We start from the raw sequence: 22165 nt of genomic DNA, 5'->3' as shown, positions 1-22165 counted from the left end.
GAATCAGAAGAAGAGTGAGCATGCAGTCTCCATTTGTGAGGTCTCTGTCTTTGTCCCGTTTAAAATAGAACATCAGATTCACACTCTGTATTCATTCTCCCACCTCCTCGTCATCTTCTTCACACTCCTCCTCCTCCTCTCAGTCACACTCCTCATCCTCCTCCTCTCTGAACAGACTGTCGCCTGCTCTTCGTCCAAACCCTCCATCCCTGGTGTTCAGGCCACTGGCAGGTTGTCATCGCTGCAGAGGGATGCCACGCTGAACGCTCTGAGTGGCACATCAAAATCTGTAATCCCTCATCAGTGTGACTCAGTCTGGTCACGATCAGAGACAGAGCTGAATTGTTCTGCAGTCCTCTCTTTCAGTAATTCACTTACATCCTAATCCACAGAGGCTCTGCAGCTCCTGTCAGTCACTGTCACACAACTTCCTTCAAAGTCCTGCTAACCGCATTACTGTGTGTGACTGCTGTAATGACATCATGCTAACAGCTTTAGCTCTGGTGATTGCCTGAGGAGGCTGGTGGACACTTTGGACAAACAGACTGTGCAGCACTTAGACTGTGTTATGTAATGAACAGGAGAAGGCCTGTTGTCTCACACTTGCTGTGGATCTGTTGGCTGTTACATTTTCAGAGGCTGAGCCGAGGAGACGTGGGAGACAAACGTGATTCATTTTCTGTGAACATTTCAAACAAACTTTCAGCCTGTGTGGAGCCAAACAGGAGGAGCAGATGGAACAAAGGTTTGACCTGTGACCTGTATCATCCACAGTCAGATATTCTGATGGATTACCAAACACTGTCTAATCCATGCTGCTCCATCAAGGGACGATCTAATTCAGTCTAATCCATGGAATCAGCTGCAGAAGACCACACTGAGACTTGATGTATCATGCATCAGTGTGCTAGTCCACCTAATCATCCAGCAGGTTGACTGCAGCCACGCGTCTTCAAGCTGCCCAGTTTATGTGAAGGTGACAGAACAACAGATTTAAACGCATCTGATTTTGAGGCTGCAGCAACCCTCCTTCAGGGGGTTCAAACATAAGGACACCATAACCATGTGGTGTAAGGGACCCTGCTCCACCCTAACCCCTGCTAAGGTGAAGTATGGACAAGCTATTGCAACAGGAAGATACAGTAAAAAGGTACTAGCTGCACTCTTTAGGTTGCTGAAAAGCTCATGTTGAACCGCAGGTGGTTTAGACCAATCAGCATCCTGTGAGCAGTGACGTATGAGAATCATGAGAATGTGTTGTTGTTGTATGCTAAATATATAGCATAAAGATAAGAGAAACAGGTTTAAGTCCATGAAATCTTCAGATTGTAACTTGCTTTCTTTTGTGTGCCAGAATCAATCCACCCACTCAGCTTCAGTTATTTAACCAGAGAGGGCACACACACACACACACACACACACAGCAGCATCCCATGGAGGCTCCATCTGGACAGGAAGGAGCTTAGCATCTACTATTCCTGCCTCCTCCTTCACATTCAGGCAGGAAGCTTGGTGCCAGAGGGACTGCCAAAGGTTTGTTTCCTCTCAGGTTAAACACACACACACACACACACACACACACACACACACACACACACAGAGTGGTCGTGCTTTCATGGGATTAATCTCTGTGATCACCTGCTTCTGTCAGTCAGCATGTTTGCTGCTTCTTCTCGTGTGTTTTACCTGCACACCGGACACTGATGTCACTTCTGGGACACTTGGTGTGTGTGAATGTCTAACCACCTCCATGTAACACCCTCCTTCTCCACCTTTATTCTCTCCTCTCACTTTGATGGTGTGAGCAGGAGCAAGATCATATTTTATAGCATCAGTGAGTCAGTTCACCTAGAGTGTGTTGATTGTGTGTGTGAACACACCTTCCTGTCTGTGACACTTTGTTTCTTCATTTGTTCACCTGCTGAATTCCATCCAATCCATTATTTCATTATTTAGTTTAATGTTTTGATGTAAACCCATGCCTCCTTCATGCTCGTCCTAAGAGGATCAGTGTGCCTCTTCTTGCCTCTTCACATGAGATTTGAGCGTTCCTGTGTGCTGCACTGTTTTTTCTTAGTGTGGAGAAATGGGGACGTGAGAAAATGAGTGTGAGAAAAGATGAAGGCTGAGACATCCAGACAAATCACGACAGTATTTCTACACCGCCTGTGTGTGTGTGTGAGAGAGAACAGGCCTGTTTAAAAATGCAGCCATCTGTGTGTTGTATTATGTTCTACTTTTTGAGTGAGCACACACTGGCGTCCTCTGAGGGCTGTTCATGCCATCTGCTGGAAATCAATTTTGTGCTGGGTGGAGAGATGAATACAAACACAGGTGAGCACACACACACACACACACACAGAATGTGCATTCTTGGCTTTTTGCTGACAGCCAGTAAAATGACTCTCTCTCCTCAATGACTTGGTCTGATGATGAGGAGCAGCACGCTGCCCTGAAACACTTTGGATGCTGTCATAGTGAGGAGGAGGATCACGACTCCCGGTTCCATGATGAAGCTGCACGTTTCAGAGGTTGATGAGTACCTGCACCACAGAGCATCCTCTCTGAGCATCACCTTCCTGAGAACAGACCCTCAGACTGAGCCACACAGCCAGTCCAGTCAAACAAACTCATCAATGTCATCAGGAAGACAGCTGCATGCACTTGACACACACACACACAGGATCAAACAGCCCACTCCAAGTCACATGTTGAGAGCAAGACCAATAGACTGTTCACCTGCCCCCCCCCCCCCCCCCCCCCCCCCCCCCCCCCACACACACACACACACACCTTCATGAAGTAATAATGAAGGCTTCATACGATTTTCCGTGTGTGTGTGTGTGTTTGTGTTGGTGTGTGTCTTGTTGGTATTCTGCATCAGTTTCCTCCCTGTAGTCTCCTCCATCATCTATCTCACCCCCTTCATCACCTTTGTGGCTGCTGCACTCACCCATTTTCCTCCATTACTTCTGCCTCCCCCTCATTCTTTATCTGTGTCTTCCACATCTCTCCTTCCTCCCCCTCCATCACTCCCTGAACTGCCTCCCTCTCCCTCTCACTCCCAGGATGAAATATTCATGCCCATCTATACAGGGAGTGCAGCAGCAACAGAGCCACAGGAATCAATGCTTTCAAAGGCTGTGGGCTTACAGAGAGGGAGAGCGAGGAAGAGGAGGATTTGGGGGGGACGGCTCTATCATGAAGTCTGTTGGTTAAACAGAGGCAGAGATAAGAGTTAAGCTGTAGCCTTCAAATGTCAGCCTAAACGCGTCACTTTCTGCTCACTACACAAGCTGATTTTACACAGCAGTTTACACACACACACTATATTACACTCCTTCTGACACATAAGCAGTCTGTCTTGTCGGTCAGGCCCTCAGTCTGCCAGATGTGATCTTGAATTCACTTTGTTTAATCATCCTGAGTTTGCACATCAGAGCCGCGGCCGCCTGCCGGCTGGATGCTGCTCACACTCGCTCCAATTAGGTTCCAAATTCTGTTTCCAAGCAACCTACATGAAGCTGCTGTGAGAGAACACGGCATCAAAGATGAAGGGTGTGAGTGTGTGTCTGTGTGTGTGTGTGTAAGGCTATAAGCAGCACATTTAAACCCTGTTAGAGCCTGTAATCAGACCTACTGGTCGTGGTGTGTTCACTGACCCACAGGTGACCTGCCATTAACACCTGGTTCAGGCCTTTTAGTTAACTTTGAGGGTTTGTTTCACCCTCTGTGTGGACCTGTCCTCCTTACATCGGCGTCATGACGACGAGTGTCCACGGCGCCCACTGACTGGCTGGACAACACCTGCCACGAAGTTTATTGGACCACTCAGCGGGAGGACCAGGAGCTTAAAGAAGATGCCGGCAGGCCTGCTATATGCAGCTCGCCCGGGTGCCTTCTACTGGTTACTGTGTTAGTGTGTGTTTGTATGTCTGTTGTGTGTCTGTATTCGGGTGTGCTGGCGCTATGCTGAGGCTTCGTGTGTGTTTCGCCTCTGTGTTTAGCTAAGCGCTATAGCCGAGGCTCTTATTTAGGTTGTGTTAACCCCATGCACCTTGTTGTGTTTTGTGTTAACCTGCTTTGGTTATTAGTTGTTGTACTTTATTTGACCAGTTAAACACTGTTTCACCTGTACCTTCTGGTTTATGTCCCTGGCAGAGCTGACGTGACAGCACAGAAGTAACCAAAGTAGCTCTGCAGTCCTCCTCACACACAGCACTGACCTGAGCTGTGTGAGACTTTTTCATACAGATTCATCATCTGTGACAGTGGAGAGTTCTTTTCATGTAATGAACCTCTCCTGTGTCACCACCGCTGCAGGCCTATACACACCACCAGCCTATTCTACTGGGAGGTGCTGCTGCATGCATAATGCAGCAGAGCTGGCTCATTAACAGGACTACATAGCTGGTTAATTAGCTGTATGTGAGTGCAGCGATCCCTGCTAGCTGAATTTATATTTCCTGCACAGACAGCAGTATTGATCTCTTCATCAGACTCTCTCTGCGTCAATGAGTTTATTTCACCAAATGTCAAACTGACATTCAGGGACTGAGACCTCGGCACAGGACTCCATAATCACTGATCCAGACTCAGAGGACAGACTCTGTCCTCTGTGAGTCACATTGACACAGGTCACTGTAACATGATTTCTGTTTGCACTGCAGACACATAAAGAGAGAAACAGGACACAGAGCATTCTTTCTCTGATTTGATGTGAAGGGTTATTGGACTTCTTGAGCGCTCGTCTGAATGAATGGATCTCCGTCTGTCTGAGTAAACAAACACTAGAACAACAGCAGCCATCTGAACCTGAAGTGTCTGGGTGATCATCAGCCTGCAGCTGAGTTCAGGTAAGGTGGGATGCTGCTGTGGCTGTGGTGTGGTGTGTGTGTGATTTATCACGCTCATGTCTGGAGCTCCTCCATGCTGTGTGTTTCCCTCTCAGGTTCTTCCAGAATGAAGAGACAGAACCCGGCTCTGTCCACGCGCTCCATCTGTCTCGCTCTGGCAGGCCTCTCCCTCGCTCTTCATCTCCTCCTGGCATTTTTCTGCCTCTCTGTCCTCCAGAACGTCTGCGTCCTTCCCACTTCGTCTTCTTCATCTTCCTCCTCCATTCCTAGAGCAGACACTCATCCATCTGCTTCCTCACATGAAGCTGCACCAACGCCTCAGGATGAAAATCGTGGCGGCATGTCTCATCGTGAGGACAAAGAGACTGAGAAGAAGCTGACAGGAGCTGGAGGAGTGAATCAAAGGACTCATTCTAAGCTAGATGCACTGTTCAAACATCTGCTGTACAACCTGCCTCCTGCAACAGTCCTGCAGGAAGATGATTGGCTCCTGAGGCTGAAAAGAGACGAGGAGCCGAGGGACACAGAAAGTAAGGAAGAGGAGAGGGAGTCCACCGTCACTGATGACAGTCAGTGGTAAGTGAAGCGGACACAGTGCTGAAAAAGCCCCGGGCACTCATTGGTCAGTCCTTTGTATTTTCTGTATTACAGGCAGAGTGCCAGTCAGGACAAAGGCTATGACAAGGACATATGGACCAGCAACACAGAGACACACCCACCCTGGCTGCAGTTCCACCTGGGCATCTCTCGCTGGCAGCTGTATGACCGAAAAGACCCCAGCCTGGCCCAGCTGACCCACTACATGGCAACGCAGCGCATCCTCGGTGCTGGTGAGGGAACGTAACAGGGCGTGTTAGAAGAAGGACTAATAATCCCAAATTAAACACAGAATAACATTTCCTGACTGTCCACCATCTTTAATGGAGACTCCGCCCCCTCCCTGTCAAACATTCATTTTAATTCAAACAAAGCAATCAGAGAGAGAGAGAGAGACAGTCAGCTGGGCCAAAGGTCACAGTGACTGCAGCCAGACACACACTCACACACACTCTGTATGAGCAGCACAGACATAGACATATATACACTCACTGCATGAGCAGCAGACACACTCACTCACACTCTGTATGAGCAGCACACACACACACACTGTATGAACAGCACACACACACACACACACACTGTATGAGCAGCACACACACACACACACACACACTGTATGAGCAGCACACACACACACACACACACACTGTATGAGCAGCACACACACACACACACACACACACTGTATGAGCAGCACACACACACACACACTCACACTGTATGAGCAGCACACACACACACACACACACACTCACACGGTATGAACAGCACACACACACACACACACACACACACACTGTATGAACAGCACACACACACACACTGTATGAGCAGCACACACACTCACACTGTATGAGCAGCACACACACACACACTCACACTGTATGAACAGCACACACACACACACACACACACACACTGTATGAGCAGCACACACACACACACACACACACACACACACACTCACACGGTATGAACAGCACACACACACACACACACTCACACTGTATGAACAGCACACACACACTGTATGAGCAGCACACACACACACACACTCACACAGTATGAACAGCACACACACACACTCACACTGTATGAGCAGCACACACACACACACACACACTGTATGAGCAGCACACACACACACACACACTGTATGAGCAGCACACACTCACACGGTATGAACAGCACACACACACACTCACACTGTATGAACAGCACACACACACACACACTGTATGAACAGCACACACACACACTCACACTGTATGAGCAGCACACACACACACACACACTCACACTGTATGAGCAGCGCACACACACACACACACTCACACTGTATGAGCAGCACACACACACACACACACACTCACACTGTATGAACAGCACACACACTAATTCATGGTGCTGATTAAACACTAATCTGAGCTACAGGATGATGTTTTTCTCACTGAATCAGCAGTTTTCAGCTCCCACCTCAACACAGACTGTAAATATTTCAACATGTAAATCTTCCATTTTAATCAGAGCTTTAATTAAAATATGTGAATAAATGTGACATGATTGGTTTGAAGCTAAATGAACACATAACCTGACTTCAGTGCTTCATCCAGGGCTGATCAGGTTTATGGATATCCACATAAAGCTGGAAGAGCTGGCTGCTGATGAGCTGAACTCCTTCAAAATCTGGACAATCAAACTGTTATAAAAATACTCAGAAATTAGTCGATTGAGGTTCAATTGCGCCGCCGTGTGGCTGCACAGCAGTAATGCACAGTGCAGCTCTAGCATCGTCTTAGTGTCACACAGAGTGTGTGTTTATTTTCTGTTTAAGTTCAGAAGGCTGGAGGCACTCAGCTCAAACTGCTTATATCTTTTCCAAACTACGGACAAGCTCTGCTCAAACCCATCAGGTAACACATCAGCTACACAACAGACAGGCTGTGTGCTAGGATGACCCCAGTGTGTGTGTGTGTGTGTTGTGTGTGAGACAGACAGTCCAGAGATGCAGAGACGGATGTAAATCTCTACTACTTCTCTGACTTTGAGAGGCACAACGCAGAGATCGCTGCCTTCCACCTGGACAGGTATACACACACACACACACACACACACACACAATGAGCAGCACAGATTCTGACATCACATGACTGACCCACTCATAATCTCTCTCGCTGAGCCCCCTTCAGGGTGTTGGGCTTTAACAGAATCCCTCCGGTGGTCGGTCGGCTCATCAACATTACAACAGAAATCAGAGAGATCACCACAGACCAGCGGCTGTCCAGAACCTTCTTCACTTCCCCTGGTGTGTGTGCGTGTACACGTCTCACATGTTACAGGTCACATGTCACAGGGCAGCACAGGCTGTAGTAACCTCCTCTGCTGTCTCTGCAGCGGGGAACATCTGCTTCTACGGTCAGTGTGAATACTACTGCTCCACAGAGCACCCAGTCTGTGGGCAGCCACACATGCTGGAGGTCTCCCTCGCCGCCATGTTGCCTGATCTCTCTCTTGCCCCCCGCCGGTCCTGGAGGTCACCATGGAGACGCTCCTACAGCCGCACCAAGCTGGCACAGTGTGTATCTAATAATGACTGTCTTTCCTGTCACTCAGAATGATGAGTGTTCACTGCCCTCTGGTGGTCTGAGTGGATCCCCCAAACTTCAGTCCCACTCAGTTTACTCAATTCATTTTTCAAGAGAGAAGGGAGACAGAGACAGAGAGAGGACAGTCAAGGAAGACTGGACATACAGTTAGTGACAAAAAATGATGGATCATAGGTCGGCCTGATGAGAGGAGTGAGGAAGAAGAGGAGAGGAGGTGGGGGAATAGAGGTGGTGGTGGTGTTGAGGAGGTGGGGGAACTGCTTGGCGGATCATGTTTGTGTCCCCGGCCTATAGCTATGATAAAGTTTAAAACTAAGAGTTAGTCAGCCTGTTCTATCTGTGGCTGGATGTCAGGAAGTGACCGTCTCCTGTGTATCTGTCCCTCAGGTGGGAAAAGGACCCGTCCTTCTGTGACAGGGTGAAGCAGACGTCTCCTTACAGCGCAGGCAGCAGGCTGCTGGACCTCATAGACCTGGTGGTCCTGGACTTCCTCATGAGTGCGTTCACTCTGCGGGTTTTACCTGCTCGGCTTCTGACAAACTCTTCAAAGTGTGTTTTCTCTCCAAGGTAACATGGACAGACATCACTACGAGACCTTTGAGAAGTTTGGAAATGAGACGTTTCTGCTGCACCTCGATAACGGGCGAGCGTGAGTGTGAGCGCCATCTGTTGGCCGGGTGTGTCCATCACTGTACTGAACTGGAGGTGTGTTGCAGGTTTGGGCGCCACTCTCAGGACGAGCCGTCCATCCTGGCTCCTCTGCAGCAGTGCTGCAGGTAAACCAAGTCTGCACAGAGCGCTTCCCCGAGCACAGGTCACTCACCTTCTTGCTCTCCGTAGGATGCGCCGGTCCACCTACCTCCGCCTGCACCTCCTGTCACGCCCTGACCTCCGTCTGAGTGACGTCATGCGTGAATCCCTGGCTCAGGACCCTCTATCGGATGTAGCCCCCCTCCTCTCAGAGCCGCACCTGGCTGCTTTGGACCGACGCCTTGCGGCTGTGCTGCAGGCGGTGCGCACCTGTCAGGAGCGACGGAGTGACGTCATTTACGACGACCTGAAGGGGTTCGATCCAGACTGACCGAGGTGGCCAATGACAGCACAGAGAAGGTGGCGTCACAGAGCAACGGCTTAGAAAACGTGTGCGTGTGTGTGAGTGTGTGTGTGTGTGTGAGAGAGAGAGAGAGAGAAAGATGTGATCACACTTCTGATTAAATCTGATTTTACATGAAACAAACAAACCGGATGTAGATCTCTGTCACTTCCGCGTCGTCTGCGACTTTATAAATAGATTTTCTTCATACACAGTGACATTATTGACAGAAAGTAGACAGCAGGAGTGCAAAGACACAACACACAAACAACACACACACACTCACAGACGCAATAAACAAACAAACAAACAAAACACTTTCACTTTCCAAACGTCACCGGAGGAGGACCGGACAGCGCGCGAAGCCTGGAAGAACTTCCGCCCGCGCCCATTTCAGGTTCTGGTTCTGTTGACAAAGTTTATCGGTGTCTGCGCAGTGTGTGTGTGTGTGTGTCGGTGCGGAGGTGGAGATGGATCCCCTGCCCTTCCTGGAGGGCGACCAGCTGCTGCAGTTTTTGCGCTGCCATAAGACGGAGCTGTCCTGCATAGAGAACCCGCGCACCCTGCTCAGACAGCTGCGGGACCACAACCTGATTCCCGAGGACAGGTACCAGGTGAGGGACACACACAGACGTGAGTATCTGGCTCCTGCTGTGCGTGTGACGCAGGACACGCAGAGGTGTGTGTTTACTCTGCCTGCTTTGAATGATCTGCAGAAGTTGAACCGGATGAAGAGCAGAGAAAGAATAAAGAGCGGTGTGTACGAGCTGCTGGACTGGCTGGAGAGGAAGCGCAAGCAGCACATTCGCCTCTTCTGGAGCTGCATCTTCAAGGAGACCATCCTGAACCAGTACCCTCAGCTGAAGCTGCTGCGCAACAGCCTCATGGACGGTGAGAGGTTCTCAGGTCGTCATGGTGACAGCCAGTATTTCTGCACGGTCCCTGTCATACATCAGCACGCTGACGTCACCGTGGGTTAGAACAGAGTTAATCCTGATGTTCTCTGGATGTTTCAGGCTCGTTTCAGTTTGACACACAACTGCCTGAGAAGGTGGAGAAAGACGATGGAGACAACGGAAAGGACAGCGGAGACGATGGGAGGCAGTGTTCAGAGGACAAGGAGAAGAAGACAACCCCAGGGAAGAAAAGGGGGAGGAGAAGAAGAAGCTCGTGTGATGTTGAGCATGAGGAGCAGCCTGGTTGTTCATCCACAGAGAGTCCAGCTAAGAGGATGAAGTCCAAGAAAATCTCTTACTGTAAGTCTCACCATGCACAACCTGCCTACGACACACAAAGACACACAACTGCTCTGAATGTTTTAGCTACCTGACACATCAGTTTAAAGACAATACATTGTTTCTTCTTCCAGGTTCTCCTCTGAAGAGAGGGGAGAAAAGCGACATCTGGACGTGGCCCATTTACAAAACCCAGCTGCCTGTGAGCTGTGGACACGTGACGGCGATGCTACTGAGGGACAGACTGGCCAAAGGTCAGAATGGTCACTATGGAAGTGTCCATGTGACTCCACTGTGTTCCTGCTCCTCCTAGGCTTAGATACAGTCACTATAGTTGACATGGCCTCAGCCACAGGTCTCATAGGGCCGATAAATGGGTTAGGGCTATGCTGCTATAGGCCTCCATACTGTGGGGGGACACAAACATGATCCACTGAGCAGTTCCCGTCCCCTCTAACCCCCTCCCACCCTCTGACCTCTCCTCTCTTCTCATCGCCCAGTTCATACTAGTGATCCTTGTTGTCTTCCTCGTAGTTTTGTCTCTCTCCCTCTCTCTGCAGGTCTCTCCCTCCCTCTCTGCCTCCAGTCCTGCATGCTGACCTGCACTCTGGCCTCTGATGATTCCAAAGCTTATTGCCTGCTCCAGTCTCTGCTGCTCATCTTTTGTCACTCTTATTTATGGACAACACCATCGCCTGTCATGTTTGTCTCTCTCTCTCTCTCTCCTTCATCCTTTGTCTGGTATCCCTCTTCTTCTCCTCTCTCTCCCCTTCATCCTTTGTCTGGTATCCCTCTTCTTCTCCTCTCTCTCCTTCATCCTCTCTGTCCTGTCTGCCTCTTCTCCTTATGAGCCAGGTCCTGTTCAAGGTTTCTTCCATTGCTTGCTTGGGGGTCAGACTCTGGGTCAATTCTGACTGTAAAAGACAGATAATATTGAATTGAATTGAATGGAACAGTGGTGATGACACACAGTTGTGTGTGTTCTCAGGAGAGAAGTGCATAGTGGTTGACAAGCAGTGGTTCACTCCTACTGCATTTGAGAAGTTTGCGGGGAAGCAGAGCTCCAAGAACTGGAAGCTGAGTATCCGCTGCCGTGGCACTCCTCTGGGGAAACTGATAGAGGTCTGTGTGAAGATGTTTCAGAATCCTGCTCCATGTTTCATTCACAGTGACAATCATTCCATCCACAGGAAGGACACCTAGAGGCAGCACGATTCAAACGAAAAGGGAGGAAAAGGGTAAGAAGCCAAACTATTGTGGACTCTTCATCTGAGTGTTTGTGTCAGTCTGATTGTTCTTCCTTTGTTTCTGTCAGGTCCAAAAGTCTCTGTTTCTATCTGAAGAGTCAAACTCAGGTGTGTGTCTGAAACAGCACAGGAGATATGAAACCATCCACACTTCTCATTAGTCTGCTGTAATCTGATCCTCCTCAGGTTCTGATGGAACTGAAGAGGAGGAGGAAGAGCGGCAGCATTCATCCAGTGACAGAGAAAGTTCCTCAGACGACACAGGTGCAGCTGTCTGCATGTTAAGCAATAACAAGGTGACGTCACATGTTCAGCATGTGTTTGTTGCAGATGAAGAAGCAGAGATGGAGGAAGAGGCGGAGCTGCCGTCAGATGTCAAAAACAGGACAGTGTTCAAAGTCACATGTGGCACTGCAGAGGCAACTTTACACAAAAAACGATTCGCATCAGGTGACCAACTGCAGACACGCACATCCTGTTTGATGCTCTGCAGCCTGTCCTCTAACCCCACCTCCTCTCTAACCCCACCACCTCTCCCAGGGACCTGTGGGAAGAGTATCCGCACTGAGACAAGCTGGATGAGCCCGGTGGAGTTCACGAGGGATTCCTGTCAGACAGACGACTGGAGGAAAGACATCATGTGGGAAGGAAGGCCGCTCGGTGTTCTCATTCAGGTAACCATGGTAACAACTAGCCAGTTAGGTGGAAGCAGCATGGACGAGACAGGCAGAGATAAATATTTTCATGAAATGTCAAGTTATACAAAGAGCCTCAGCTCAGCAGCGCCTCTGCTCAGAGAGCCACAGGAAGTCGACATGCTGACAGGAGGATTTCTGTTTTCCAGTCAAAAGTCTTGAAGATCCACTGTCTGCTGTGTAAGTGCATGCTGTGCCGCCCAGAGCCTGAAGACCTGGTACGTTTAAAACTCTTCCTCTGAAACACACAGAGAGGCAGACAGGTGGGTCAACAGTCAGTGTGTGTCTGCAGGAGCATCAGAAGAATGATGATGAGTGCTACGTCTGTAAAAGAGGAGAAGAAGAAGAGGAGGAGGACGAGGAGAAAGAGCAGCTGGTGGTGTGTGACCGATGCCCACGATCCTTCCACCCCAAATGTCACCTGCCCCACATAGAAGACGCCATAATAGGGTGAATATCAAGAGACACATCTTTTAGCTTTGTATTTGTTACCTATCAATGCTCAAGTTGTTTTATTTGCCTCCAATCACTGGCTCATGTTTTGTCACGTGACTGCTGGTCACATGTGAGGCAATCATGGCTTCCTAGTAAAATACAATGCAAAATGTTTGGATTGTTTGTTTGTATGGAAATGCCTTATTTGTGTGTGTGTGTGTGTGTGTGTGTGTGTGTGTGTGTGTGTGTGTGTGTGTGTGTGCAGCGATGACAGACCTTGGTTCTGCACATTCTGTGTTTTTAAGTTGAATCAGCAGTGCCTGAGGTCTGCTGATCATGAGGCTTCAGTTATGTCCCAACAAATCTCAAAACACATGCTGGTGAGTATGTCACTGTCCTTCCAGATGTGTGTCTGTCTGTGTCTCTCAGCTGTCTGTCCCTCTTGTCCACAGCAATGTCAGTACATCCTGCTGTGTCTGCGTAGTGCTGATGAGGAGCAGCTGTTTGCTACAAACCCGAGTCTCTGTGTGAGTCTGTCACGGCTGCTCTTGCTCACAGGATTCATTAGATTATCAGATGTGATGTAAACTCATCATCATGTGACTCCTCAGCTGGAAAACGTGGCAGACAGGCTGCAGAGGACACACTATCAGACAGTTGGGGACTTTGTGTCGGATGTCCAGCTCATTTTCACCAACTGTGCTTCATCCAGCCAGGTAAGACGCTGAAAGGGTTAAATCTCAAATGTTAAAGGTAGGGAAGGAGATTTTGAAAACTCAGTGAGAGTCAGCCAGATTTTGAAAGTAAACACACGCCCCTTTCTCTCGGAGCTCACCCCGAAGCCACGCCTCTCAACCAGTCTGTGACTTCGGCCATCATGCACCAGCCAATACCCCGTGCAGGGTCCACCCGAAGGATTGGCTGATGTTTTTAGCATTTTATAGCTTCCACAGATTATTAATATTCTTCGTTTTAAAGCGAAACTGCCGAACTAATTGGTTGCTATCGGACTGTAAAGAGAAGTTACACTAATTTAACAAAAAGTGCATCAGAATAAAATCTCCTTCCCGACCTTTAAGCTCACTGACAGGACATGTTTTTTTCCCCAGGATAACGCAGAAACTTGTGACCAACTGAAGAAGATATTTGAAGAAGGACTAAAGAAGGTCTTCAACATCCGACAGAGGACTGCAGACTGAGGAAAGTCTGCATGACTGCAGTGTGCTGTTTACTTTGGTCATTAAAGTGTTAAATAATGTGACTCACTCTCCATGTTACAGCAGCACAAATAAACATAATTACAACCGGTACAGAAGATGGTGTGAGTTTTTGGATGAGGAGGAGAGACAGGAGCTGTAACATGATGATATATGTTGGTGAGGTCATGTTGATCATCTGATCTTGAAGCTGCATGCGCTGTGCAGCTGACGTCACTGCCTCTGGCAAACCTGTGCCGAGAGCTGCGCAGTCGCTCTGCGCGAGAACAGAATTCCTGAACATGCAGTCGCGCTGCGCAGCTGGCGGACCGCGCAGCCATTTCTCTGCACACCGAGCAGCCGCGCGGGATCTCTGACGTCTGCATCACGAGTTTAGGCTGAAGTCTGCGTCACCGCGCTCTTCAAACTTTCTGCCATCCAACGCCTGCGCAGACGGAGCCATTTTCCTGTCAGCCATGGAGGGAAATCTGCACGGACTCAGTCACGACGTGAAGACGGAGGCGGCCGATCAAAATAACGGACTGTTCTCTGATGGATCTGCGCTGCTGCTGAGCAGCCAGGAGTCTGCGCCCTGCGGGGAGCGCGCGCGCAGAGGAGGAGGAGGGGAGCAGACTACAGAGGCTGACAAAGAGCTGCAAGCTGCCACAACTACAACTCCTGTACTGCTGTGTGAGGACAGTGTGTGTGTGTGTGTGTGTGTGTGTGTGTGGGCGCGCGCGTGCTTGTGTGTTTGTGTGTTTGTTACATGTGTCTGTCTCTGTTTCAGACTCTGTGAGCGCGGATCGCTTCTTCACCACGCCAGGAGACGGGAAGACTTACCTGAAGATCGCTCCAGGTAAAACCATCCAGACTGCAGGCGCGCGCGTGCACACACACACACACACACACACACACACACACACTGACTTTAGAGCCTCAAACCAAACAGCTGCAACATGTCTTTACATTAAATATAAGATGTAAATAAAATCATGTTTGTTAATAATTCATAAAAAACTGAGAACAGAATAAAGAGAGAGCCTCTCAGTCAGCTGATGTGATGACAGAAGCTGCATCTCTGTTGATGACTGTCACCTCTGTTCTGAGCAGCCTCAGCGATGCCTCCAGCCTCCCCGGAGAAGACCCCGCCTCCCTCTGGCTCCGACTTCTCCTCTAAAGCAGTCCTGTGTCTGATCGAGGCCGTTGGGCGGCGCTGGGATCTGTATGAGACGCGTGAGCGCTCCCAGCTCTTCCAGAGCGTCCAAGAGGAAATGGCTGCCAAAGGCCACATGCTTCCTGTGGGCAAAATCCGCCGCAAGTGGAACAACCTCATTGTCACCTACAAGAGGGTGAAGGACCGCAGCCGGGAGATGGGGCACGCCAAGACATCCTGGGAGTTTTTTGATGTGAGTCCTTTGGGGGTGGGGTCTAAGTTCTCATGGTGTACAAAAACATCTGAGGAAATCAGAAGACAAGGACACTGCTGATGTGAGGCAGCAATGGCACAGAAAGAAGGTTTAGATGCATAGTAACCTTATCCAGGGGGCGGGGCTTAGCAAATGGTCAGTTTATAGGAGCCTCTAAGCTTCGAGGATGAAGTCAGTCAGAAAGCCTCGGGCAGGGACGAAGCAGCAGAGACAGCACAGAAGGGAGGAGCTGGGGTGTCAGGATAAAAGTTTACTGTCCTTCCTAATTTCTTTTTGTTTCAGTGAGTCGTGTGACCTTCTGAAACCTGCAGCCTCTGCTTGGTCTTTTCTCCCTGCAGCTGATGGACGCCATGCTCTCTGACACCATCGGTTCTCAGATCATCAACAACAAGAGAAACAGAGGGGTCACTAACGTGGTCCCTGTGCTGCCAAAGATGGCGGTGAAACCAGCACTGCCGGCGTCCATCGGCCGCCCTCCTGCTGACTGTGCCGCTCCTGGCAGCGCTGACTCAGTTGCTCACACCATCGGTGCAGCCAGAGCGTCAGTCAGCACGGCGACCATCAGCCCAGCCAACGCTGCAGAGCTGAAGATCAACGGTGACGCTGTGACCACCAGTGTGCATCCCACCGCCGTTGTCCCCACTCCATCCTTCGTCTCCTCTCACTGCTTTACAGAGACATCGTCCGCTCCCGTTGGCTCAGCAGATGCCAACACTTTGAGCTACACCTCCCACCAGACTTCATCCTCCTCACAGGGGGTCTTATCATTCTGCCTCAGTGCAGCGCCACCCAGCCACACTCAGAGTGCCTTCAGCCTGTCCTCTTCTTTACCACCAACGCCCTCTTGTCTCACTGTCACCACTTCCTTGCCTGCGGCCGAAAGGACAGGACCTGAGGAGCGGAAAGGAAACAAGAAGCAGAGCAGTGTCACTCTGTTCCAGGAGGTTCTACGGCGGCATGAGGAGCAGGACTACCTAGACCGAGCAGCTCGCCGCCGGACAGAGGCCAGAGAGAAACGACGTGAGAGAAGGGAGGTGCGGATGTCTGAGTCTCTGGGTCGGATCGCCACGGCTCTGGAGCTGCTGTCCTCCAAACAGGATACCATCATTGCCCTGCTGCAGAGGCTCGCTGACCGCAAGTGAGGAAAGGCCTTGTGCCATGTTGGGACACGCACTGACCATGACAGAGGACAGTGTCTGCTGCTCACTGATACACCGCAGCACATCCAGTAAAACATTGTTGTCTTTGGTTGATCGTTTGATGCAAAATGTTTACATTACAGTGCAGAGCTGGGGTCTGTTCGTCCTGCCGCTGAACTTCATTTCAACTCAGATCAACTCAAAGGTCACTGTGAATCACATGAACTCATGTTCTCTGGGATTCATCCTCTGAGTAGGACACAACTTCACACACATCTTTAAAATTAAATGTGAAGATATTTTTTACCTGAGAGGTCAAAGGTCAGCTTCACTGTGATGTCATAACCCTCTGTAAAGGCTTCACTAGATGTGTTCTATGAGTCTGGATGTAAAAATGACCTTTGTGGACCTTACAGTAAAAGACAGCTCAAAGCTTCCTGTGTCCGTTCAGTGACTGCTGCAGTCCACCAACAAACATGCACATCAGTTAATAAAGAGTAAACAAAGAGTTAACTCACACTGCTCTCTGCAGTTTTACTTTCAGTTAAAGTTTGCTCTGTGACTATTTTCAGCAACAGGAAGTGAACGCAGTTCTACGTTCCTGAGCTTACAGCATGGCAGATACTGCAGAACAGGACCCAGAGAGCGGTCAGTGTGTGTGTGTACCATTAGATAACACAATACGTGGGTCAGTCAGTTCATTAAGGAAGTCATCCTGCTGCTTAACATGAATCTATGTGCAGACACGTGGCATTTGTGGCTGAGACAGTAAAGCGTTGGCGTTGGTTGCCATAGTTACATCAAGTTGTGCAGAGTCATGTGACCTGTGAATAAACATAGTGTTTTTTTGTCCAGTGTGAATGGAGTTTTAGCAGGTCTGAGCCCGACCAGCTTATTCTGTTGTAGTCCCTGTGGATCCAGGAGGATGAGGCTGACGGAGAAGCCACAAGGCTGAGGGAGCCGCCGGTGCTCAGCCTTGTCCGTCCACACACAGAGGTGCCTGTCAGAGCGACTCCCGTCATGTAGCTGTGAGTTTGTTCCCCTTCAGTCTGATTTCTCACATCATTTCCAGGAGGAGGCTGTGTCCCTGCACTCTGCGACGGCTGTGGAGGTGACTTCTTTTTCTTGTGATCTCAAAAACATAGTGATTAAAGAGCCTGCACTTTAACAGGAGGACGAGGTCCTGCCCCCTGTGGCCCCCGTCCCCACAGCATCACAATGTAAGTTATTTTGTTTTAGAGAAGTCCTTCGTTTGTTACTTAAAGTGAGCCTCATCATACAGGTGATCAACAACACCAATACGACCACAAGGTGGGATCCATCTTCTCTGTTGCCTAGTGTCCTCCTTTGTCTCCTCCTTCAGACTGGAGCAGACACTGCGGCCCTGAGCTGGACAACATTAAAGAAGAGCTGCAGATTCAAAAGCTGACATTAGAAACTGAGCTGCTGGACAAGGTACTGCTGTAAGCGTGACTTTTCTGGGTACAGATGATTGGCATTATGCACGCATAATCTTTTATTTCCTTTTCACAGCAAAGACAGAACAACTAAAATAAAATCACTAGAATCAGCACTTAAACAGTGTGAGGGGTTTATTCTGTTCTTCAAACAACAACAGCTGTACACCACACAGCTAACAAAAGTCTGCCTGTTTATATTTCACCACAAACACACGTCATGATGAAATGGTTTGGAAATAATCAGCTTTAAACTAAAGTACAAATGTCCCTTCCTGGCTGCCCCACAGGGTCCAGGGTGATGACTTCTACCAGCAGCATGTTTGGTGTCTTCATGTTTCAACAGGTCGCCACCTGCTGCTGAGTCAGTTAAATGAACCCAAAGGTCCTCTGTAGGCTGCCCGGCTCCTGCTGCTATTTGAGGGTCAGGACATTAACATGAAAGGAGGGAGCACTACAAGAATATTCAGAGAGGGTCAGTGAGTGATTTGTAGAAGACTCCATCTCCCACAGTGCCACCATCCACAAAAATCTGATTATATTTACCATTATGCATTCAAGCCTGTGATGACTCCTGAAAAATGCAGCGTCACAGACAGAACCTGGCACCACACTGTCAATACATGATGGTCATCTGCAAAGGTACGTGTGGTTATCACATATCATAGGATTACCTCACAGGTTATGGTGCCAGAGACGCCTCATAAACAGGCTACTTTACCTGAACATAAATGCTGTGACATGACTTCCTGTCTCATGTGTCCTCACTCTTAGTGGCTGTGGGCGGATTCAGTATCTAACCCTAAGTCTGCAGACCTACAGTGAGGCAGAAAGTCAAGATGCAGCTCAAAGCTTTAAAGCTACAGGAGGAACACTATGTAATGGACAGTGAACACAGCAGAGTGGCGCCGACTGAGCCGAGTCCACCTGCAGCCTTCGGGGCAGCTGTTTGATTGACAGGTGTGTTTTTATGACGACAAAAAACCCAAGCTGAAAAACATTTATTTAAAAATATGTATTTACAGGTCAATAAGTCATAACAAACTACTCTGCCATATTGATGTCGTCCTCCTCCTCCTCCTCTTCATCTTCATCATCATCATCAAAATAGTGTTCCTCTGCGTCTCTGCTCACGATGTCCAAGTTATCGTAGTCGGGGTTCTCATCCACCTCACTACAAAACACACACACACACACATTAAAACACGCCCAAACACTGTTCCTCCTCCTCTTAGTCAACACACCTGGAACCTGCACCTCCTCTTGTGGAAGAAAAATGTTCATGTACTGATAGGTTAGGTTCCCAGAATGCTTTTTCTTGGTACTTCCCAGAACCAAGGAAGTGTTGAAGAGCTAAGTCGGAATGACCTGGTTTGTCCTTGGTTGAACTGGCTATGTATGTTGGCTATAAAAGATCTTCAGCTTTTGGGTTTGGGGGACTGTATCTGAATCTGCTGGCTGATACGTGTCGAACAATTGATCTCAATAAATTCCCGCTGAAGGCTGACCTTTGGCTCTTGACCTTTTGTTCAATTCAAATTGACAACACCCTGAGCTCTCGCTGCTTACAGACCGGTCTGCATCACAGGGCTGCAGGACGTCATGCTCAGAGACTATTATATATACTATACTGTTTAGCATGTACTATAGCGCACACTAGCCGATCAGCCGTGGCAGGAAGTGCTGATGGTAAACTCCTCACCTGTAGTTGAAGTCCTTGTCTTTGCCATCTAAGAAGTGCTGATACATCTGACTGATGAACTCCTCCCTGAGCAGAGCCTTCTCCTCCACCGTGGGCTCCTTCGGCCGGGCTCTGTGATCTGCATGGTAAACACACACACAGCAGTGAGATAAACAACACACACTTCACTCTGAAACCTCTCCTCTCTCACCTTCTTCTTCCTCGTCCTCCTCCTCCTCCTCTTGTGCGCCCTCCTCCCTCTCCTGCTCCTCCTGGAGGCGGGCCTGGAGGAGTCGCTCCTGGTAGGAGTTGAGGAGGAGATGGGCGAGCCCTCCTGTGGCAACCCCTGATGCAGAGCATCCTTGCTGTGCCCCACCCAACATGGCTTCCTGGGAGCGCTCCAGCACCTGCAGCATTGATGAAGATATTTATCCAGGGAGAATGTGATGAACACGTGATGAAGCTGAACTCACCTCTTCATCAGTCAGGTACTGTCCAATGTACTGTTCATACAGCAGCGGCTCCCTCAGCCTCATCTGCTCCTCACTGAAGTACTGACCCTCTAAAAGAAGAGAAGAGGAGGAGTCAAGAAGAGGAAGAGACAGACACTGACCCCAACTGTGCACGTGCACCTTTCTGTAGAGCTCTGAGCGCAGCGTAGCGCTGGTTCCTGACTCTGGTCCGGTCAGTGCCGCCTGCAGCTCGTGTCTGGATCACCTTACTGTAGTGCTGAGCTCGTGGGTCAGCGCTGACGTGAGCAAAGGCTGAGAGGTGCTGAGGCTTCAGGCAGTCCTGCAGAAACACAACACAATCAATTCATGGAAACATGACGCTGACACACACACACACACACACACAGTGTATACATACATGGTACCTCTCCAGGAACACCAGCGGCCGGCTCTGGTACTGTCTCCGCAGCTCCTCTCTGCGCTCCTCCACGGTCAGCTCGGCCTCTCCCAGCTGCTGACTCTTCACGGGGCTCCGGCTCAAGGCCACCACCTCGATCACGTCCGCCACATCAGTGGACTCAACCTGGTTCACAAACACACGGTCAGAAGCGCCTGTGTATGTTCATGGTGTGATCAAGCAGAACCGGAGCTCACCTGCGTGTCTGCGGGGCATCTCTGGGTCCGGTCCGGTCCAACTGGTTCTGTGTTCCGGTCTTCACTCTCACACCGGCTCGGTTCTGTGTTCCGGTCTTCACTTTCACACCGGCTTGGTTCTGTCTTAACGGGAGGTTCGATCTCTCCCCACATGATGATTTGTTTTCAGGATGTAACCAAACTGCGGACGTTGCGGTAGAATACCTCGCTGCTGCTGCGCTGAACTCTCGGGGTTTAACTGGAAAGTGTGGGTTTTCCCATCATTTGCTTTATTTTTACCGCCATATTGGTCCGTCATTATTTTAAATCCCCTGCCCTTGGACCAGAAGAAAGGTTCCCACACAGTCGCATTATGTGCAGCTGTGCACTTCCGCCATCTGGTGGTGAAATTTAGGAACAAGCAAATGATTATACAACGTGTAACCGGTGCGGGCCAAAAAAGAACAGGTAGATAATCATTACCCACCAAATCAAAAAATCTGTCTAATAATAAATAGTTTGGTTGCCTAGCAACCAAACTTCAAATGGCAGAGAAGTCACGTGAGACCGTTTCTCATAAGCTGAATAACATATCATTACATTATGTGATATTAGCCGCAGGTTAGTACAGGTACAACAAACACACTTCATCCTTCGTGTGTGTGTGTGTGTGTGTGTGTGTGTGTGTGTGTGTGTGTGTGTGTGTGTGTGAGACTGATGTCACATCAAAGGATGCTGCAGCAGCAGCCTGCAGGTCCGTGACTCCACCTGAGAAGAGCTCCCAGAAGGTCACAGGCTGAAACCTCTGTCTGTTCATTAATGAATGAAGGAGACAGACAGGTGTGTAGACACACACACACACTTCTTGTTCTGTGTTTCTGCGGATGTTTTTTATCAGTGTAACATGACAGGTACAGTGATGTCCCCTGACAGACGAGAGGGGAGCGCTTCATTTCCTTACCTCTCTCACCTTTTAATGTCATTTCGTTTCATAGGATGTCACCTGGAACTGAGCCTTCATAATGGAGATGAATAAAACTGTCGGAGGAGGGGAGCATGCCGGCACAGAGAGGAGGAGGAGGCAGTTTTGATGAAGATGATGGCAGCTGGAAGGACTGAACTGATGAATGGGTACATAATGTGTTTTAGGGCAGCATGGCTGAACTTTAGAGGGAAAAGACGTCTGTCTGATGTGTGCTGGGCGAGGAGTGTTTTTATCTTCCTCTCCTACATCCAGCAGTCACACACACACACACACACACACACACACACACACACGCCACTTCAACATTTGAACAAACTGCTGACAGATCTACTGCACCAACGGCTGCTATGCTCTGATTGGACAGCTCCTTTTTGAGGACGGGCTTAACACCAGGAGTCAGCTTGAGTGTGTGTCCAGTGATTCCCTGA

The 22165-nt window shown here is 49.3% G+C and overlaps 4 protein-coding genes across 7 annotated transcripts; 3 read left to right on the top strand and 1 right to left on the bottom strand.

The window, feature by feature from the left end:
* Positions 1-4724: 4724 nt before the first annotated feature.
* On the top strand, positions 4725-9143 carry LOC114439889 (extracellular serine/threonine protein kinase FAM20C-like). Its single transcript, XM_028412089.1, has 11 exons — positions 4725-4856; positions 4952-5432; positions 5508-5686; positions 7291-7369; positions 7451-7543; positions 7646-7761; positions 7851-8031; positions 8450-8559; positions 8630-8711; positions 8779-8838; positions 8903-9143. Exons 2-11 carry the CDS (start codon positions 4963-4965, stop codon positions 9141-9143), a joined length of 1611 nt encoding a protein of 536 aa, XP_028267890.1. The 5' UTR covers positions 4725-4856; positions 4952-4962.
* A 222-nt stretch (positions 9144-9365) lies between these two features.
* Positions 9366-14075, top strand: LOC114439361 (nuclear body protein SP140-like protein). 2 transcript variants are annotated; one of them, XM_028411262.1, is made up of 16 exons: positions 9366-9769; positions 9872-10046; positions 10172-10411; positions 10525-10644; positions 11379-11512; positions 11581-11628; positions 11706-11745; positions 11824-11901; positions 11968-12087; positions 12178-12311; positions 12482-12550; positions 12625-12782; positions 13033-13147; positions 13220-13294; positions 13379-13483; positions 13877-14075. In XM_028411262.1, exons 1-16 carry the CDS (start codon positions 9626-9628, stop codon positions 13964-13966), a joined length of 1845 nt encoding a protein of 614 aa, XP_028267063.1. In that variant the 5' UTR covers positions 9366-9625; the 3' UTR covers positions 13967-14075. The 2 variants fall into 2 exon arrangements, with proteins under 2 accessions (XP_028267063.1, XP_028267064.1); XM_028411263.1 differs by having other exon boundaries at positions 9650-9788.
* Positions 14076-14285: 210 nt separating this feature from the next.
* LOC114439376 (uncharacterized) lies at positions 14286-16965 on the top strand. The gene is made up of 4 exons (XM_028411289.1): positions 14286-14653; positions 14751-14819; positions 15074-15369; positions 15729-16965. Exons 1-4 carry the CDS (start codon positions 14440-14442, stop codon positions 16530-16532), a joined length of 1383 nt encoding a protein of 460 aa, XP_028267090.1. The 5' UTR covers positions 14286-14439; the 3' UTR covers positions 16533-16965.
* A 1316-nt stretch (positions 16966-18281) lies between these two features.
* Positions 18282-21083, bottom strand: ccdc97 (coiled-coil domain containing 97). 3 transcript variants are annotated; one of them, XR_003671049.1, is made up of 10 exons: positions 20774-21083; positions 20538-20702; positions 20300-20459; positions 20141-20229; positions 19879-20074; positions 19689-19806; positions 19035-19160; positions 18708-18802; positions 18533-18620; positions 18283-18440 (listed from the first exon to the last, which is right to left on the bottom strand). XR_003671049.1 is itself a non-coding variant. In XM_028411308.1 (9 exons), the coding sequence occupies exons 1-8, from the start codon at positions 20924-20926 to the stop codon at positions 18757-18759; spliced, it is 1053 nt and encodes a 350-aa protein (XP_028267109.1). In that variant the 5' UTR covers positions 20927-21083; the 3' UTR covers positions 18282-18620; positions 18708-18756. The 3 variants fall into 3 exon arrangements, 2 of the variants coding, with proteins under 2 accessions (XP_028267109.1, XP_028267110.1); XM_028411308.1 differs by having other exon boundaries at positions 18282-18620; XM_028411309.1 differs by lacking the exons at positions 18283-18440; positions 18533-18620; positions 18708-18802 and having other exon boundaries at positions 18972-19160.
* Positions 21084-22165: the final 1082 nt, after the last annotated feature.

This window comes from Parambassis ranga, chromosome 8 (genome assembly GCF_900634625.1).
Source record: "Parambassis ranga chromosome 8, fParRan2.1, whole genome shotgun sequence".
NCBI lineage: Eukaryota > Metazoa > Chordata > Actinopteri > Ambassidae > Parambassis > Parambassis ranga.
This window is presented reverse-complemented; position numbering and strand designations above follow the sequence as displayed.

Bases quoted from the DNA above. Each gene is read 5' to 3' on its own strand.
- LOC114439376 (XM_028411289.1), top strand. From the start codon at position 14,440: ATGGAGGGAAATCTGCACGGACTCAGTCACGACGTGAAGACGGAGGCG. The intron at 14,820-15,073 runs GTAAAACCATCC...TGTTCTGAGCAG, and splicing joins TTACCTGAAGATCGCTCCAG to CCTCAGCGATGCCTCCAGCC. The intron at 15,370-15,728 runs GTGAGTCCTTTG...TTCTCCCTGCAG, and splicing joins CATCCTGGGAGTTTTTTGAT to CTGATGGACGCCATGCTCTC.
- LOC114439361 (XM_028411262.1), top strand. From the start codon at position 9,626: ATGGATCCCCTGCCCTTCCTGGAGGGCGACCAGCTGCTGCAGTTTTTG. The intron at 11,746-11,823 runs GTGTGTGTCTGA...GATCCTCCTCAG, and splicing joins ATCTGAAGAGTCAAACTCAG to GTTCTGATGGAACTGAAGAG. The intron at 12,312-12,481 runs GTAACCATGGTA...TCTGTTTTCCAG, and splicing joins CGCTCGGTGTTCTCATTCAG to TCAAAAGTCTTGAAGATCCA.
- ccdc97 (XM_028411308.1), bottom strand. From the start codon at position 20,926: ATGTGGGGAGAGATCGAACCTCCCGTTAAGACAGAACCAAGCCGGTGT. The intron at 20,703-20,773 runs GTGAGCTCCGGT...TTTGTGAACCAG, and splicing joins GATGCCCCGCAGACACGCAG to GTTGAGTCCACTGATGTGGC. The intron at 19,161-19,688 runs GTGAGGAGTTTA...TGTGTTTTGTAG, and splicing joins GACAAGGACTTCAACTACAG to TGAGGTGGATGAGAACCCCG.
- LOC114439889 (XM_028412089.1), top strand. From the start codon at position 4,963: ATGAAGAGACAGAACCCGGCTCTGTCCACGCGCTCCATCTGTCTCGCT. The intron at 5,433-5,507 runs GTAAGTGAAGCG...TCTGTATTACAG, and splicing joins GTCACTGATGACAGTCAGTG to GCAGAGTGCCAGTCAGGACA. The intron at 7,370-7,450 runs GTAACACATCAG...TGTGTGAGACAG, and splicing joins GCTCTGCTCAAACCCATCAG to ACAGTCCAGAGATGCAGAGA.